This window comes from Panonychus citri, unplaced genomic scaffold, assembly GCF_014898815.1.
Source record: "Panonychus citri isolate SS breed McGregor unplaced genomic scaffold, ASM1489881v1 Contig00140, whole genome shotgun sequence".
Taxonomy (NCBI): domain Eukaryota; kingdom Metazoa; phylum Arthropoda; class Arachnida; order Trombidiformes; family Tetranychidae; genus Panonychus; species Panonychus citri.
Genome location: NW_026515545.1, coordinates 2,188,409 through 2,207,318, shown reverse-complemented (window position 1 = coordinate 2,207,318; position 18,910 = coordinate 2,188,409). Strand labels below are relative to the sequence as shown.

The 18,910-nt window shown below is 29.5% G+C and overlaps 1 protein-coding gene across 1 annotated transcript in view; it reads left to right on the top strand.

Moving 5' to 3' along the window:
- LOC128394595 (hemicentin-1-like) overlaps positions 1-18,910 on the top strand; it is a 76,077-nt gene that overhangs the window by 29,812 nt on the left and 27,355 nt on the right. The window contains exons 4-7 of the mRNA XM_053354935.1: positions 16,641-16,751; positions 17,365-17,568; positions 18,085-18,381; positions 18,475-18,765. Coding sequence (XP_053210910.1) covers positions 16,641-16,751; positions 17,365-17,568; positions 18,085-18,381; positions 18,475-18,765 — 903 coding nt within the window. The remainder of the gene's footprint in view (positions 1-16,640; positions 16,752-17,364; positions 17,569-18,084; positions 18,382-18,474; positions 18,766-18,910) is intronic.

Below are 18,910 nucleotides of genomic sequence, written 5' to 3'. Positions count from 1 at the left end.
TCCAACGTCCAAGGAAGAAGATTGTGTTGATTGAATGAACCTCCTCCACAACAACAATTAAAGATTTCAAGTGAAAATCTCACGACAATTATTGAACGAATTCTGATTCAGTTCCTTCAACTCCAAAGTCAACTCCCGATCCAACTCCTTCAGATCCTCGAACCCGCCGATCTATTCCTTCGTTAAGCCTCTCATCATCTCAAGAATCTACTTCATCAGCTGTTCCTTCAACTTCATCATCTCAACCATCTCCTTCTCCATGTTCATCTCAACAATCACCAAATTCAGATGATATCATTTTCAACTTCAGTCCAGCCACAAAGTATCAGCCGATCACTCAAATCACTCCAGCTCATACTCCTGAAACTGAAGCTGAACTTGTTAAACGCCGTAAATCCCGATTATTATATCGACGAAAAAATTCAAAAGCATTTAACAAACAAAAAAATCAAAGGAGACAAAAGCTTTATAAAAATGTTATATTAGCTAAATCAATCCCTTCATTACCACTAATGATTCCTCCTGAACATTTCTCGAAGCAAATTGCTTCTGCAGTTGGAAAAATCAAATATTATGGTTTCAAAGTTTGTGCAATCGATATTGAGAAACAAACTATTGTAATGAAGGATGGAAGTTTTAAAAATGTTCCAGTATGGATTTCGATTGTCGACCAGTGCAATAATATTATCTACAACTCATTCATTCGTCATCCAGCAGCAGCTAATTGGGATATGCAAACAGCTTTTCATGGCTTAAAATACGAAGATGTTCGATTCGCACCGTTATTTGTAAAAGTTCGAGATGAAGTTTTAAAAGTTCTAAGGAAATATGATCGAATCATTCTCTGTGGTCACATTGCCGATCTTTCTGATCTCTACTTAACTCCACGTGATCATTATTATTTATTACCTCGAATCGTTGACATTTCTCTTTATTATAATTGTCGAGTTAAAACAAAAGAAGCTCTTGGCCTAAAATATTGTGCCTTCGTTTTATTTGGAAAAATCTTTCAAGAAAAACTCCACTCCCCGATTATCGATGCAGCTTTTACCCTTTGGCTCTATTTAATCGATATGCCTCGAATTGAAGCAACATTAATTGAATTATACAAAACCAAACCTCGTTTTACTAAAACTGGTTATCGAGGATACAATTGGCCTCTTAATTTCAATATGGGTGGACTTTTAAAAGATGTTCTTAAACAAATTACCGATTGGCCTGATGCTCTTAAAACAAATCCAAAACTCCCAAGAAAAGTACAAGAATCTCAGAAAATTGAACAAAAATTTTATCCTGAAGATTTCATTGATGGAGAACCTGATCATAAACGACCGTTACCTTATAAGCATATCAGAAGCCTTTTCTACGCTTACGAACGTCGTTAAGCCTATTTAAAGGTCATAATCGACGCTTTGAACGGGGCTCTGTAAGGAAACGCTTCGATCGGCTTCTTTCCCCTTAATTATTTCTTCCATCAACAATCAATTAATTATTATATTTGTTTATCCTGCTTAATCTCTGTAACCAATCATCTCTTTCTTTACCTGCATAAATACCTATGCTATTTCCTTTTCCACATCAGTTGAAAATAGTTGTTACTACTCATCTTTGTATTAATCTCTCAATCAGGTTATGTTAATGTCTAACCTTTAACTTACTCAAGTTAACTCTCTCTTCCCCAATCTCTCAACTTCCGTTTCCATGTTATAAATCTCAAAGTGTTACTTACTTCAATAAACAATTTCCTAATTAACTAAATCGTTACTCAATTGCTCTTGCTAATTAGCTAAGAGGGATATTAGGGTAATTTACTTTAAACCCTCTCACTAATTGCTAGGATTGCAGTTCGATCATTTCGGTGCATTTTTGTAAGGGTGCCTGTACCTCATCCCCGTGAATTAATTAGACCTTACAATTTCAGTTACAATCAGTAATGTTTAGATTCTCATTCATTGATTTCCCATGTTACCCTGAAAACTCAGATTTCAAGTGAAAATTTAGTATCGAAAAGAAAAAAAAATCCAACAACTTGAATTCGAGTTTTTGTCAACCTTTTATTTTCTCTTATTCTCAGCAGAGATAGAGAGAGAGAAATTCGTTGTCATTTCACAATTACCATCATTTTCTATCCTATGGCTAATTAACGTTAGAAAATATTACAGATAAACTTGTTTATTGGAATGATAATGATGATGATGATAAAAGAATAGAAAAAAAGTTAACATTTAATGAAGTTGTTTCGTTGGAGAAGAAAAAAAATAATCTTCATTTTCATCTTCTATTCTCATCCCATATCATGGGTTTACCTTTAAGCATATCAATTTATATCTTTGTTATCATCCTCTCTCTCTCTCTCTCTCTCTCTCTCTCTCTCTCTCTCTCTCTCTCGTCTACTAATAATCATCTCGCCTCAGGCGTTGAAACTCATCGACTTACATAAGATAAAATTACTTATACTAACTTCACCTACTCTCTCTCTCTCTCTCTCTCTCTTCCTTTGTCTTATTTATGATTTTTGTAATTATCTATTTGTATTTACATTAGAATGAGTGAAACTTTTAGATTTAAAGATTCCTTTGACTTGATATCAGTGAAATTCAAGTAACTTTATCCTCATGGATTAGGATTAATTCTTGGTGAACATTTAAAGTTATCATTTTTTTTCGTCTTTGGTTTTATCGTTTATCATCAAATTCAAAAGTATCAATGATTGAGATTTAACAACCCGAGAGGTTATGATCTCTATCTGATCATTGAAAGTTTCTATTGGAAATTGGGTTAACACCTAATTTCCTGAAATAATAAATCATTGATAGTTGAAAAATATGATTCAGATCAATTGAGTTATCATGAGAAAATTGAATTGAAGTGAAAATAATCAATTGATTTGTGATGTTTATTATATATTGATGATAAGTTTATTTTTACTCTCTCCAAATCAAATATAAGAAACTAAATCAATTATTTAATTGTTTGATTGACTTTCAATTGCAATAAAAAACTAGTAACTTGAACAATTATAATGATAAATTGTAACACTTTTCCAAAGTTAAACATATTAGGTAAACAATCAATTGTCATGGTAACTCATTGGTAATTAATTGTTTATTTGTTTATTTAATAGTAAAAAGTTGAATCAATTTTCTTAATATAATCAAAGTTTCATATCTTTATATTGATTACGATCAATTTGATGAATAGATTAACATGATTATCAACACCAAATGAGTCTAATTGTGTTTCCCAATGATAATAACATCTTATTAAGCTCGAGGTAATAATTTAGAGAGAGAGAGAGAGAAAAAATTATATCATTATCATGATTACATGAAACTTGATCAATTACAATGATTAAGTTTTGTTAATTGCCTGAGGCTTAAGATTCAATTACTTGAGTTTTTTGTTTTGTTTCTTGTATTAACCTTGTGTTATAAAAAGACAATTGACAAATTCATCTCTCTCTCTCTCAACCTAATTACTTAATCAAACAATCAGCTTTACTTGGTGATTAGTTAGTTAGTTAGCTAATAGTTAACTTGATCGTCAACGAAAAAAGTAATCAAGTTAATCTTAATTGGGGACAACACCCGATGAATATAAATTCACAATTAATTTATTCTCATTAACCCAAAAATCTTTGCTTATTAAAACGATAAGAAAACAATTATTACTTTGCTTTAGTTAATAGAAATAATCTACATTTGATTAAACAATTAATTCGCGATCAATTAACAGGTAATAATAATCTTTAATTGATTACCAATTAATTAAATCAAATCTGAGTTCTTGTTATCACCTAGTTCATCAAATTGAATGATTCAAATTAAGAAGAAAATTTTTTTTTCTCTGTTTCTCTTTTACTATTAATACATTTTGAGATTTGATTGGAAATCCAATGAATTCAATTAATCCATGAATTAGATTTGCAAGTAAATTTATCACAATCCGTTGACTTTGATACACTCAATTTACATATGTATTAGCATTTGACCTTTGGACATACACAATGACCACTAGAAGTGATATTATTCCATGTAAATCATGACAATTCATGTTACTTGTAGTGATACCTTAATTCAGTATAATACATTATCTGCATTTCATTAAAGTCTTAAATCTTAAGGCTTGACCTTTCATCAGGTTTCATTTCCATGGGAATTCATTGAGAATCTTTTTTTCCCTCATCTAATCTACTTCTTCCTTTAGTTGAGATATCACTTAACATGCAGGAAAAAAAACATTGTATTCATGACGATTTCATGACATGATTTCCTAGAGATTCTGAGATTTTCATGTTGAATTGAAACCTTTTTTCTCTCTTTCTATTAATATTGATCATAATGAATTCGAATTCTTAAATTATTATTATGATTACAATGACAATCTCTCAGAATTCAGCAGAAGCACTTTCATGATAGTCTCTGTCTGAGAATTTCGTTGATACGTTGGAAACTTTTTACATCGAAGTTCTTAATGCTATAAGTGCGCAAAGTTCATGATTCAGTTGTCATCAATTGGAAGTTTGAAAAGTTGCATAATTATCGTTGACTTTGAATTTCCATCACGATTAATTGAATTAAGAAGCAGCAAAAAAAGTTCCATGTTTATCTTAATATCAAATTCAACTATTGGAAAAAAAAATAAATTGAATTTTACTGAGAAAACATGGTAATACTGAATTTTCAGTCTTCTTCTCTGATGTAATAGTTTCTCACTCATTATTTCCTAATATATTAACGAGACAGAGAAGATAAATAATTTATCATCAACTCGAGATAATATCATGTTATCATTTTCTTTTCTGAAATATCATTTTTTTACTCAAAATTCTTAACAATTTTCATGATAAACTTGCTCAAGAAATAAGATTATGTTACATTATTATTATTCTCTAAGTTAATCCATGAAACACGATTCTTCATGGAAACTTTGAATGAATAGAATACAATATTTAATTAGAACCGAGGAAATTAATTAATTTCCATTCATCATAATTCAAGGATAATAAATAGATAATCTTAATTTAAGATTATGTGATTAACTGTGACTTTTTTTAATCGACTGATTCAATTGATTGGAGAAAATTATTTTCTTTTCTGTTGTTGTTGTTAATGAAAATTGTTCCAACTTTTCTTGATTATCTTTTTTTTGATGTGATTATTGTGATTGAATTTCATGATAATCGCGGTAAAAGAAAAATAAAGAATGAAATATTCACGGAATTCATGGAAATTTTATTGATTTTAGAACTTTTTCTCGTCTTCTTCTTTTTCATGTGATCTTTGGTGTGAGAAAAGAAGATGAACTCTCATGGAGAAAGATTTAGAATCATTATTTTGCTTCATTTGGTTTCAATTCAATTGTGAAAAACTTTCACTTTCATAATCTTTCTCTATTTTTCACCTCAAATTGTTCATTATTCATTCTCAATGCTGACATGAATTCGAACTGAATTGAACATTTATACTTATATTCTGTAAATGTTGAGATAATTTGGATATTTACTTTTGTCTTAAAAGCTTAGATTGCAATTAGAGTTGGAGATTAGAATCACATTTATTATTAGTTGGAATAAAAGTTTTTCTCTTGTTTAGATGATAACCAGATGATTGAGAGAGAGAGAGAGCGAGAGAAAGAGGCTAAGGTGATAAAGGTTGAATTTCTTATGAGTGAAGAGTCAAAGGGGGAAGAGAATGACATAAGAAGAAGAGATGAAGATGAAGATGAAGAATAGAGAATTTGTAGAAAATTCATTCTATAGAAAGAATAATATTCAACTCAGAATAAGCGTAACCAATTTCATCTCTTATCCATTTTCTTTCCCTGTCTAACTAATCATCTTCATCTTAATCAACTTAACATTCGCTCTCACTTCACTTTTCCCTCTCAGCTGAATAATTATCTGAATTATCGTTCATCTCTTGAATTAATTGCAATAATTTCAAGAAATAAAGATAGAACAAGTTAAAATGGTTATCATAGTAACGATTGAACAATGCTGAGAACTTAGAATTTTGGAATAGAGAGAGAGAGAGAGAGAGACTACATGTTATTCATCATCATTTGGGGATAAAATTGTAAGTATTTTACACGATGGAAAATTTTAATTGTTAAACCTTAACTTTCCATGTCCAGTCAACAATTAATTAACTAATTACATTAACTAATTAAATTCAATTCGCCCTCCCACTGAATCATCAAACCATTACTTGCCATTTTACCCTTAGGGCTTTAAATGTTTTAGATAATCGTATGGGCGATATAACCTCACCATCTTCTTTAGCTAAAAAATGAATCATTAAAATAATCAATGAATGAAAACAGATTAATTAACTTTATTACCATAATTTGTGTGATCTTTGATTGACCCATGAAACTAAATTAATACTAGTAAACACTTGGAATCATGTTCATGTACATAAGATAAACAAACACAAGGAAATGAAATATTGAATATGAATTAATGACTTGAAGGTTTATCTCCCATGAAAATTGTAACTTGTTGTTGGCTCAAATTCAGTAAATGAATTGAAAATGGTCAAGCAGGTGAATCAGTTTTCTGAAACCCATTGAATTTTCATTATTCATTACACCGAGAGGATGAATTGAGATAATAAAAAAAGTTGCAACTAATTATCGTTTCCTTAATCAGTTTAATTAATTATTTTGACCATCAAAACATTAAACTTTTACCTTGTTGATGACCATTGAAAGAGTGTAATTAATTAATTAATAAACACCCAACAAAACAATCAAGAAAACTATAACTTGAAACAAGAAATTTTCTCATTGTGATAATAATTTTTCAATCAAACTGATAATTAGCAAGTTAATCACGAATTAACAACAATTAACGATCAGAACTTTTCTTTTGTCTCAATTATCGTATTACTAACAATTTAAATCAATGAATCTCACTGATTTAAAGAGATGAAGATGATTCCGATCATTTAAATGATAATTTCAATTTTTTCGCTTTTACTTATCATGAATTTCACCATGAAAGATGAACACTGAATTTTGATAACTTTGTATGATTATCTTTCCAATTTAAATGCAAACAAAAACAAACAATTTAAAATCAACAACAATCAATAGGAAATTGTTTAAATTGTTTCTCAATTTAATTCTCACTTTTTTCAATCTTTCAATACATAATTCATAAAGTGATAAATTCAATATTTATTCATCAGTTTCCACTTTTCATGATGCCAGTGAATTGATGGTCCATGGGAACCTGAATACTTTTAAATACTTGAAATAGGCTTCAGGGTAACCCTATTAACCTAAGAAGTGAGAGAGAAAAGTTCTTGAAATTTACTGGGTGATAATGAGAAATTATCATGAAATGAAACTGTTGAAATAATTTTGCACCTTCTCTTACATGAAACAACAAACAAATTACATGATAATGATTGAGAAAGAAAATATTTTATCACTTTTATCCCAACCGAGTAATTTATTATCTCAATAAGTTACTATTTTTTTCATCTTCTGAAAGGCTGGAAAATTTTATTCATTGAAAATTATGGTGATAAAAAATTATCTCAATTTTCATGATGAAAAAAAAAACAATAGGTAAAAATTTCATGAAAATTTCATCTCGTTCTATATGCATGTAAATTCAAATCTTTTTTCATTATTAATATTATTCATCAGAACTGAACTTTATGAATATAATAATAGTAATAACATGGATTCATCTCGTTTCCTTTTTTTTCTCCTTCTTCATGTTCAGTTTTCATGAGCTCGTTTTCATGAGCTCAGAACAACTTGGTTCTTAACATGGCAACGAATCTAATTTTGACTTTCTTGTTATACAATTGTAACTTACTTGATAATATAACAATCGTAATAATAATCATCATCATTATGATATATAAATTTCTCTGAATAAGGAACCAGAACTTTTTTTTTACTCCACTAGAACTTTTCTTCATCTTTTACTCAACGCCAGTGTTTACATGGTATTTCAACTAATATTCACTTTATCATCAGGTTAATTTATATATTTTTTCACTCACATTCTGTTGAACAATATTAACATTGATATTATCATTTATCTAATAACATGGAGAAAGAAAGAAAGACCGAGAGAGAGAGAGAGAGAGAGAGACAAGTTCATGAAAGATAAGTTATGATGTCGAAAGAAAAAAAACTTTTTTTTTATCATCATCTTTTTCTCAATGAACTTTTTCCCCTCTTCATTATCAAACAATCTTGATGAATAAAATAGGAATCGTTTTATCAATTATCTCTCATGTGTTATTAGCTCTTTTTCCCGATTCCATGGTGAGCATCTTTTATGAATGAATACAAATTATTATCTTTAACAATATTATCTCCGATTCTCTATGATTAATATCCCAAATTCTGTAATCGATTGAATTTCTCTATCCCTCTCTTTCACTTTTTCTTTCTTCCTTTGCAATAAAGTGATGAGAGAATATACTTTTTTGCCCTGATTCTCCTTCCATTGATTCTTACTGAAGAAATGAAATCGAAATTAATCAACCTCCCTGTTGAATTATTGGATTAATAATATTGTTAATCTCCCGAAACTTATGGATTCTAACAAATGATATGATTGATTCTATTCAGTCGATTTGTGTGATTTCCCTGATAAATGGTGAGTTGATATTCTGAAGGAGGAAATTTTTTTTCTTACTCTTCTACTCTTTATGTATATTCAAAAATAAACCTTTCACTTACGTTGAATAATATTCAATGAGTTATAATAATAATGCTGTTATCTGTTTGTAACCAGAATAACTTCAACTTTTTACCTGAAAGAAACACCAATCTCAGGGGGTCAGTGAAATTTAGTTCTCTTGTTACAAATTTACCATGAAATTTAGCTAAACATTTTCATCTTATCTTACTCTGTCTAATATCTTCATCAATTCAGATGAAGTTGAAAATCTGTTATCCAACTATTACAAATGAAGATGAAAAAGTGAAATAATATATATTGAGGAAAGGAACACCAAATGGATCGATATAATGAAAAACATTCAATTGGTTGATCAAAATCGTAAGAATATAAGTTTTTACCTTCAAACAGTTTGATTCCTTGAAGAAAGAAGAGTTTCAGGATAAAGATGAAGGGAAACGATGAAGAAAAAAAGATGATGATGATGATGAAGAATAAACTTGAATCTATGGTAGAAAGAGTAGAAAAGTTTGTCTAAAGAAAATGTTGGAATTGAAGTTGATAATAAAATACAAGAAAATATCAGCAACTGGCCTCGTCATTTTCACAGATAAGCTTCTTACCAATCCACTTTTCCTCTGTTAATATTGCTCAAAGAAAAAAATATCCCCTTTACCTACTTATTATCATTTGTATTCTCATTCAATTGCTGAGCATCATCTTCAGAAGTTCGTGAACACAATGAAAACAATAACATCTATCACAGCTTCCTGTTAATAGAATCAAATATATACTGAAAATTTTTCAGAGTCTTCATGAAAAAAAGGTCAAGCCACAACTTGAGCTTGGTTTCAGGGTAGGAAACACTTTGTTCCAACTTATACCTCATCTTTTCGGAAACTGATACGCTCGAGATTGTCTCAACTTTTCTGATTATCATTCATTTCCACCATACTTGTAATTTAAAGTAAGATAAACCTGACAAGTAAAAATGTGTATCATGCACAATTTTCAACGAAAATTATTATATATGAAGAGCTAGATTGCGAATGAAGAATTAAAATGACATAATTTTCGTTCTATTCCGAGTGTCAAGTTTCACTCGAACTTTAGTAATCTATAATTGAAGTTCTAGAAAAATTGTTCTCTACCTTTTTCTATCAGTTGAAAGAATCAGTTTCACCTCAAACTAACTGAATGATAATTTACACAAAAAGATAATAATTTTTCTGTAAATTTATTTTTTAACTTGATCGAATTACATTTGGGATTGAAATTCAATTTTTTGTTCTCAAATTCTCTCATCTATGTTATTTGATAGCAACTTTTCTTACCGATTATCTGATGAGCTTCTTCGATCCATACCTATTCAATAGTCTACAATGGTCACCAGAATGATTATTCACTTGCTGCTGATTGGTAATTTTTAAGATCGACCTTGATCTAAATCACAATTTAACATGCAGTTGATACAATTTCTGATGAAAACATTGAGCGTAGTTGAAAAGGGGTATGAATCACCTAAAATTGAATTTCGTAAAACTCAAAATAAGGTCACAATTCTGATAGAACACACCAAAAAACAATGTTTTGTCTAATCAAAACTTCTCTAAAATGCCCCGCTCGGCCACAATTGCCGTCGAAACCCAAATTGTACCTCGATAATATCTCGAGAACGGTGATAGATACAGACATGAAATAGCATGAATCTAACTGAATGCAAACTTGCCACTCAGAGACCCGAAAAAAAGTTGAGCCAATCACAGGAGTTCAACGGCCAACGATCATTTCCTTATAAGCCTGACCTAAGGGTAAAGTTGAGTCACTTCTTTTAAGAACGCTGAGTTGCACTTCACCCTTAAGTCAGATCCTGTACCCTTAACAATAAGCCACCTTTCACATTTACAGCCCCATTTAGTCCTCGCTGGGTTAGTTATAACCTTAACAACCTTTATTTTACTCATTCCTATTTCAGTCTTTAACAATATGATATTAACAGAGCGACCGGTTCTGGTTATACGAGATCCTCATTTGAAAAGACCAGAAGATTTTAGATTATCCGTTGGACTAAGTGTGAATGATTAGCATTGGATTAAAACTTTTCATTGAAACAAAATGGTAGTAAAAGGTGAATAGGGCGATAGAAGAAGAGAAAAAGGGCAACCAAGGGGTCAACGAATGTCTTACAAAAAGATATTTATACGTTGTAGGCTGAAAGCTAATACATGCAATAAAATGTGACTTATATTCTTATTATCAAGGTTCACTTAGATCGCAAATTGGCTTAACCAGCAGAAAGAAAAAATTGTTAATGACTCAATTTAATGAAGAAAACTATCACGATGAAAAAATCGAAACAAAAAGAAAATTGACAAAAAAACTTCTCAATTAATATCATCCATAACATTAGCAATGAATCAATTGATCACGCATGTAAATGAAACAAAAACAACAGTTTACGGTGGAAAAACAATGAATCAAAACGTATATATAATTAAGGTATCATGTTAATTGAACGAAAATGAATCAACATGATGATTAGTAAAAGGAAGGTGTAAAAATCTAATAGATAATATCATTTAGCTAAATAAATCAATAAAACAGTTAAAAGGCGTTGACGTGAATACAACTTGTAATGAGAAAAAAAGAAAAGATAAAAAATAACTTTTCTCAAATTCGTTTCTCGAAAAAGAAAAATGAATCACTCAAATTCACCATGTTATTGTTCAGTATCATGTATACCTTGCGATGATATCATAATCGCTTTAATTGGTCGTTAATACTTTAAGAATAAAAGTAAAATATTATCGAATTTTTCAAGATTTATTTTCTCTCTTATTAATATCAGTGTATCATATTCATTACTCAATCTCAGTCTTGAGAAAAGACTAAAAAATCAATCAATAAACAGTAAACACAAATGGTAGATGAAGATTTTTAATTGTCTCTATTGTCATTAGTTGATTGTCCTTCAACAAGATTTCTACTTGTGAATGAACTGTTTTCTTGACGATGGAAATCCATTGATAAGAATGATTTTTATCATGACAATAATTCACAACAAAGTCTCTGGTAGTTTAGTTATGTGTAGTTTCAACTCAAGTAACCTCCTTAAACTTTTGCCTCTCTATCATTTTCCTCTTCCCATCATCTTCAGAATCTTTATCGTCTCTTTTGTATTCTTACTGTTATTATTATTTGGATTTCGTATTTATATATTGACCCTTTAGTTTATATAACACGAAGGCTAATTAAGTCTTTCCGGTCAACAGAATCTATTGTTTGCTCTTGATTTCTTGTCGGTTGAAACTCTATCACTTTAACTTGATTCCAATTCTGTGTCTGTGTTATCATGATTCTGATTTTTATTACACATCATGAAAATAGATACAATAACAAGTAATAAAAGTCAATAATAATATTTATTGTCAATGAGTAACTTTCCAATTCCTTAAGGTTATTTATTGATTCACTTATTGTTTTCATGACAATGTTACTTAATCGTTGCTCAATTGTTATATTAATATTTTCCTCATGCAAACGGTTAAAACTTTTATATTATAATAGATTAAAGATCTAATTAAGTTAATCTGAAATTTACATTATAATCTTAATCCAATTCCAATGTATTGAAACTTATTTCAACTCTGAACTTATTGTGGCTCAGTTACGATCAATTCACTAAAAATAACTTCAAGAATTGAAAATTCTGTGTAAATGAAAATTCAATCATTAAGAATCCTGATTACCTGTTGTTTCATTCTGATTGTTCATCTTTGATTCTCTAACCTCTTATTCATCCAATCAGAATAACATTATCTTGATGATTTTATATTAATATTGATTATCAAACATCTAGTTGTATATAATCATGAATTCATTGAATGTCCATGATTATAAATGAAAAAGATGGATAAATATCCGCATCATTATCAGTATATTCAGATTACTGGATCGTTTGATATTCACATTATTATTTTTCATTTACCTTCATGGTAATGATAATATTTTTGTTTTTACCTTTGTATATTCAGCTTATACTCAGACTCCATGAAGATGTGACTGAGTATATCTTATCATCATTATAAATATATTATTATCATGTTATTTATGGATTCAATAAGACTGATTATTCAGGTTGTAATATCAACATGATATTATTATTATTATTTTAATCATAAGATAACCATAAGTTCAATAACAAAACATTCAATAAGATTCATGTAGTATTGAAAAGTTGATTTATATATAATTTGGTATGAATAAAGTTAAGATAAACAATCCGATTATCAATATAATTTACTTTTTGTTGATAATTATTTCAATCAGTTTGATTGATTTATGATTGAGAATGAATTTACTCAACCAATCTCAATTCGTCTGGTGGTTATCTTGCATGAAGGATACAGGGAATTTCATAATTTTCTTCATGAAGATGAACCTAGAAGATTAAGAAGATCAATTGAAGAGTGAGTGAATGAGTGAGTGAGCAAGTGAGAGAGGGAAAGTGTTACAATTTTCACCAATCTGTCTTTCTAAATAATTCACTCACCATCCTCATCATCAGCATCTCTCTCTCTCTCTCTCTCTCTCTCTCTCTCTCTCTTCCTTTTCCTGTTATTTTCCTCTATTTTTGTCAACTCACGAAAAATTTACCACCTCACAAGAATAGAGAAGAAGTGAATTTTTTTTCTTCCTCTTCATGGAAGATAAAACTTTCCACCTCAATGATGATGAAGAAGATGAAAACTTTTCATCCTCTTTCTGACTCTCAACTTTTCTTCCTCTGACCTTTTCTTCGATACATCTATCAATCTCTCTTTCTTACTCTCTCGCTCTCTCTTGTAAATATGTTGTTCAATTCCAAAACTCCAGTTCCATCCTGAGGAAATACTTATCTTAGAAGTTTCAATCTCTCCATGTAAGGGAAAAATTTCACCATCTTTCTTGAAACTCCTTAACCTCTTCTTACCTTGGCCCAGTGAGTTTCTCATAATTCAAGCTTCATTTAATTCAATATTGTAACAATTTCACCTTTAATAGCATTTCCTCAAAAACCTCATCACACAAACTTAAACCTCATTGAATTCTGAGCATCACAAAGTAATCATCAATTTCTGGTTCAACTTTGAAAATGTAAATATCATAACAATAACAATGAAAAAAATATTAATCCCAAAAAAAACTCTAGATAAAAACACAGAATTGGACAATTGTAACTGTCCTTTAATTTAATGTATAATTAATGATAACTTGTTAGTTCATTACTTTAATTATAATACAATTACAAATATTATTAAATTACTTTGTAATTTATTCACAGACAAATTATTTCAATGAAAATTTTAGGGTTGAACTTGAAAAAAAAACTCATTAGATTATTAAAAAGTTTTCACTTAACCATTAACATGTCATGAGGATTTGATTATGATTAACAAATATGATTATTGATTCAATGAGCAGTAAATGACATTAAAATGTTAATTGTTGGATTAATCTATTAGCTTTACGATCTAATTATTTCCCCTCATTCCTATTTCATCATGAGAATCGATACAACCTCGATTATCACTATTCCATTTTTGCCTTTTCTCACAATTCTCATAATAAAAACAATAACAATGCTCATATTAGATTGGATTCCAACCCAAATAACAGTTGTATAAGTTGATTCTAATCATTGGATTGTTCAAAATTAGATTAGTTGATTACAATCATTCAATATTTAAAGTCATTAACAGGGTAATCAGTTGAATAGACACAATGACAGGAAAGCAAAGGGGAAAAAAGCTCCAACTCAAGGTACATGGTAAAGGTTATCTTAATGGTTCGAGAATAATTTACAAGTCTAATGTAAATTGGGAATATTAAACAAGGTTCAGATTATGAGTTCGTACCCTGATTACCTGAATATGATATAAAACAAGAATCTGCTGTTGAAAGTTGATGTAACTGTTTATTGGAACTGATTTTTTTCCTTCCTCATCATAATTACATTTTGTCCTTTTGAACTGATAAAGTTTTAATTGAAATGATTATCGATGCAAAAATTGCTTAACCTTCAGGGGGTTTACCTTTTCATTTTTTGCTCTCGTTTAGATAACATGATATGAAACATGAATTTCGCCAATAATACAAAATATCATGGAGATTAATTTGAATTCTAGAAAACTACAGAGAAAAGAAAACTTTTCTTCGAGAATATAATAGTTGGATTTATTAATATGTTTACAGTTCTTTAAAAATTTTGTACTTTTCATATTATTATTTTATTCTTTTGAGCATAAGTTTTGTAATTAGGTGATTATGTTGATGGTAAACCAGAAAAACTACCAGAACTTTTTTTGCTCATCATCAACACTAAGAATTGAAGATAGTGAGTGAGTGAGTTTGGTAGTGAGAGAGTAAAAGAAAATGAAGAATATTTTATCTCATATGGTGAACTAATCTTCTTCAGATAAGTTCTATTTTTCTCCTTACTCATCTTTCTTATCAGACACAATCCCTTGGATTATATCATCTTATCGCAGAATACAAAGCGTAAAAAAAGATGTATTAGAATCATTTTTATCTTTCCTTTTACTCTTTAGACTCTTGATCAAAGATGAGGATGAAAACGATGATATTAGAAAGAAAAAGAGTTCCAGTTAATCTTCATCTTCTTTCTCTCTCTCTCTCTCTCTCTCTCTCTAAGATTAGAATTCATAGAATAATGATGATAGAATATTCTTGGTTAATTTATTATTCGATACTCTTGTCCGTTCTTACTATTCAGGGTATATTTCATTTCAAGAGAGAGAGAGAGAGAGAAATAAAAACGAATCATTATGATGACTGAACTTATTTTTCGTTTCAGGGGAACAGAAAACAAAAGATATTCTGTTTCATTTTTTTATTTCGATTTCATGAATAAATATTTACTTTTATCTTCCATGATGACGATTAAGATGATCATTATCATGGTGAATCAATGAACTCAGTGACCGTGAAAAGATATATATGTTAGATAAACAATGAAATGATGATGTTGAACTGAATTTCATATCTTTCTCTCTGAACCATTACCATGTTTATTTTTTGATCTTTTATGTGTAAAAATTATCACTAATAGAGGTGTATTCAGTCTGAGTGAGCTATTATCTTGATAAATATGATGAATTTGGTGAAAGTTATCACTGTTAAACGTTTTAATCTACCAGGGAAAATGTTATCATTATATTTTTTTTAAATTGATGGGATAAAATTTCCGAAAAAAAAAGTTGAACAAATGGATAAATGAATGAATTGAAACAATTGAACCAGATTCATGATAATGGACATTTAAGGTTAATCACCATGAAATAATCGATGACCGATTCACAAGATAACCCAAAGAATTTTTAGATTTTCATATAAATACATTTCTTTTCACCTATGGAATCGAATGAGAAAAAGAGAGAGAGAGAGAGAGCGAGAGAGAAAGAAAAAATATTCTTAATCATTACATGTTATCAACCGAATGAGAATTCAAATCTGGACAGATTGACTTTTCATTGAAATCGTTTCATCTGATTGTCTGTAAGAGAAAGTTAATCAAATTCAATAGGTGAATATCCCATGGTTATGATGGACTCAGAATTCTTGATAGTATTATTTGTTATTCTTATTACAACGCATTCTATTTGGATCTATGAGCAGAAAAATCTCTAAGGCAAATGCTCAATACTAGTTCGATGTTCATTCTACTTCACAGTTGGTAATCACATTGAATTTCGAATCTTTTTTTTTGCTCTTCCATTATCAGAATATATACTTTTCTTTTTCTTCTTCTTCTTCTTCTCATCCAATAATCAATTTCGGAAACGATATAAAATCGCGATGATGATGATGATGATGACGATGTTGTTATCACTTTACTATTTATCTTTCCAAAAGTGATATTATCCCTTTTTTCACATCAATGGCGATGAAATTTTATTTCCTCTTCGTTTCCATTTATATACAACAGTTCCACCTAAGAATATGATAATTATGGATCAAGATGGTCAAGTTCTTGATGGATTAGCTGGACCTTTTAATGAAGGAACTTCACTGGCCTTAACCTGCCAAACAATGGGTGGTAAGTTAATCAAGTCAATTACTTTATAATCACATTAGAATTTGAATATTCTTGATATACAGTGAAAAGCATGAGGGAAAAATAATACACACAACCGAGAATAGATGTTAATTGGTTGATGATTTAATTGGAATTGCAAATTTTGATTAGCCTGTTTATTGATGATATCGTTTTATTTGCAATCAAAATTTACAATCTATTGAGATTCACTTCTAAATTAACTGATTGTTCAAATGCATACAATTTATTCAAATCGCTGTCGACATTTCAAACTTACTAATGTATCAGAAATTCACAATTTTGATAATATAATATAATATTTATATGAGATTATTTCCTTCATCTCTTGTGTTCACAATCAATAATTGGCTTATTATAAATACTATTTTTCTCGTGATAATATTTGTTTTTTTCTGTTCAGAAACGAATCAGTTATCATGATGAAAAAAGTTCAGTAAAAATCAATCATCAACTGTTTACTTTTTTTTGTCTGATGAATGACAATCAAGTTGAATGAATTGAATTGAGAGAAAATCGTGTCAAAATTTCAATGATTTTCCATGATGATGGAGATTAATGAATCTGAAATAATAATAATCGTTTCTCTTTTCAGGACGTCCAACTCCAATTCTTTCATGGTGGTCAAATGGTCATCTAGTTGATAATAGTTATAACCATGGTGCCCTTGGTATTATAAGAAATACCCTGAAAATATCATCTCTCAATAGAAGTGACCTGTTAACAAATTTAGAGTGTAGAGCTTCAAATGATAATCAAACCGTCCTGTTAACTAAATCAATTACATTAGATTTAAATTGTAAGTTTTAATCATAATCACTCATGTTGTTTGTTTGTTGGTTTAATTTAATTTTCCAATTGTAACGGTTAATTCAATTGAATTAACTTTTATGACTTTTTCATCAATTACTTATACTAATTTATAGTTGTAATAGTTTCCTGATTTAGTTTGCTTTTGTTTTCTGTTGCCTTTTTTTTTAAATAATAGAAAACAATTTACAACAATTAACCTTTTAACCAGTTTGATTGTAACAATTTATATCTAAAGATATATGTTTATAATGATTATCTTTAAATTGTTGGTGATAATTTACCTTGAGATTAACAATGATTCTCATTATCTTTTTTTTCCTCTACTCTTATTATTTGTTTTCTCTGTGTAATCAATTTAATTTATATCCTGTTTCCTTTTTGATATGACTGTCTTTATGTGGCTCTCTCTCTTTCTCTCTGTGTGCATTTAATAGTTGATTGATTGTTAACAATTAGTGTCAAATTTAATTTATAATTTAATGTTTTTCTAATTTTATTATAGTGAAACCTTTGGATATTAGATTAACTAAATTAACTAGACCACTTTCATCGGGAAATAAAGCTGAACTTGAGTGCCTTACCTATGGGTCTAAACCTGATGCCCAGTTAACTTGGTGGAAGGGCAGTAAAAGGTTAACCAATGCTCGAGAAAAAATGTCAACAGATACAAATGTAACAATTAGTAAATTGTCGTTCATTGCTACAACAGAGGATAATGGTAGATACATTTCATGTCGAGCTGAAAACTCAGCATTCAATTCATCACCAATTGAAGATGGTTTTAATCTACTAGTAAATTGTAAGTTAATTGTTGTTACTGTTGTTTTTTTTTCAACGGTTAATCTGATTGATTTACTAATTTAATTATTTGTGTCTTTTTTTCCTCGTTCAGATTTACCACAATTAACTATCAACTTAGGTGCCAATATTAAGAGAGACTCAATTCGTGAGGATAATGATGTTTTCCTTGAGTGTTCAGTTAAATCAAATCCACCGGTCAGTGAAATACTCTGGACATTTGAAGGTGAACCTTTAAGGAGTAATATTAGCCAAGGGATTATCGCTTCGAATCATTCATTGGTCATCCAAAGGGTTAAACGAATACACCGTGGATATTATCGTTGTATCGCTCGTAACACCGAAGGTCAATCTACAAGTGATCCTTTTTTCCTTCGAGTCAAATGTAAGTCAACTTCTTCTCTCTCTCTCTCTCTCTATCTGACGATTGAATGGAAAAAGAAAAAAAGTTCTTCCGTCAAAATAATAACCTTATTCTGTTTTTTCTTCATGTTTTTTTCTTCATGAGTTTTTCTGAATCATTTCTTTTT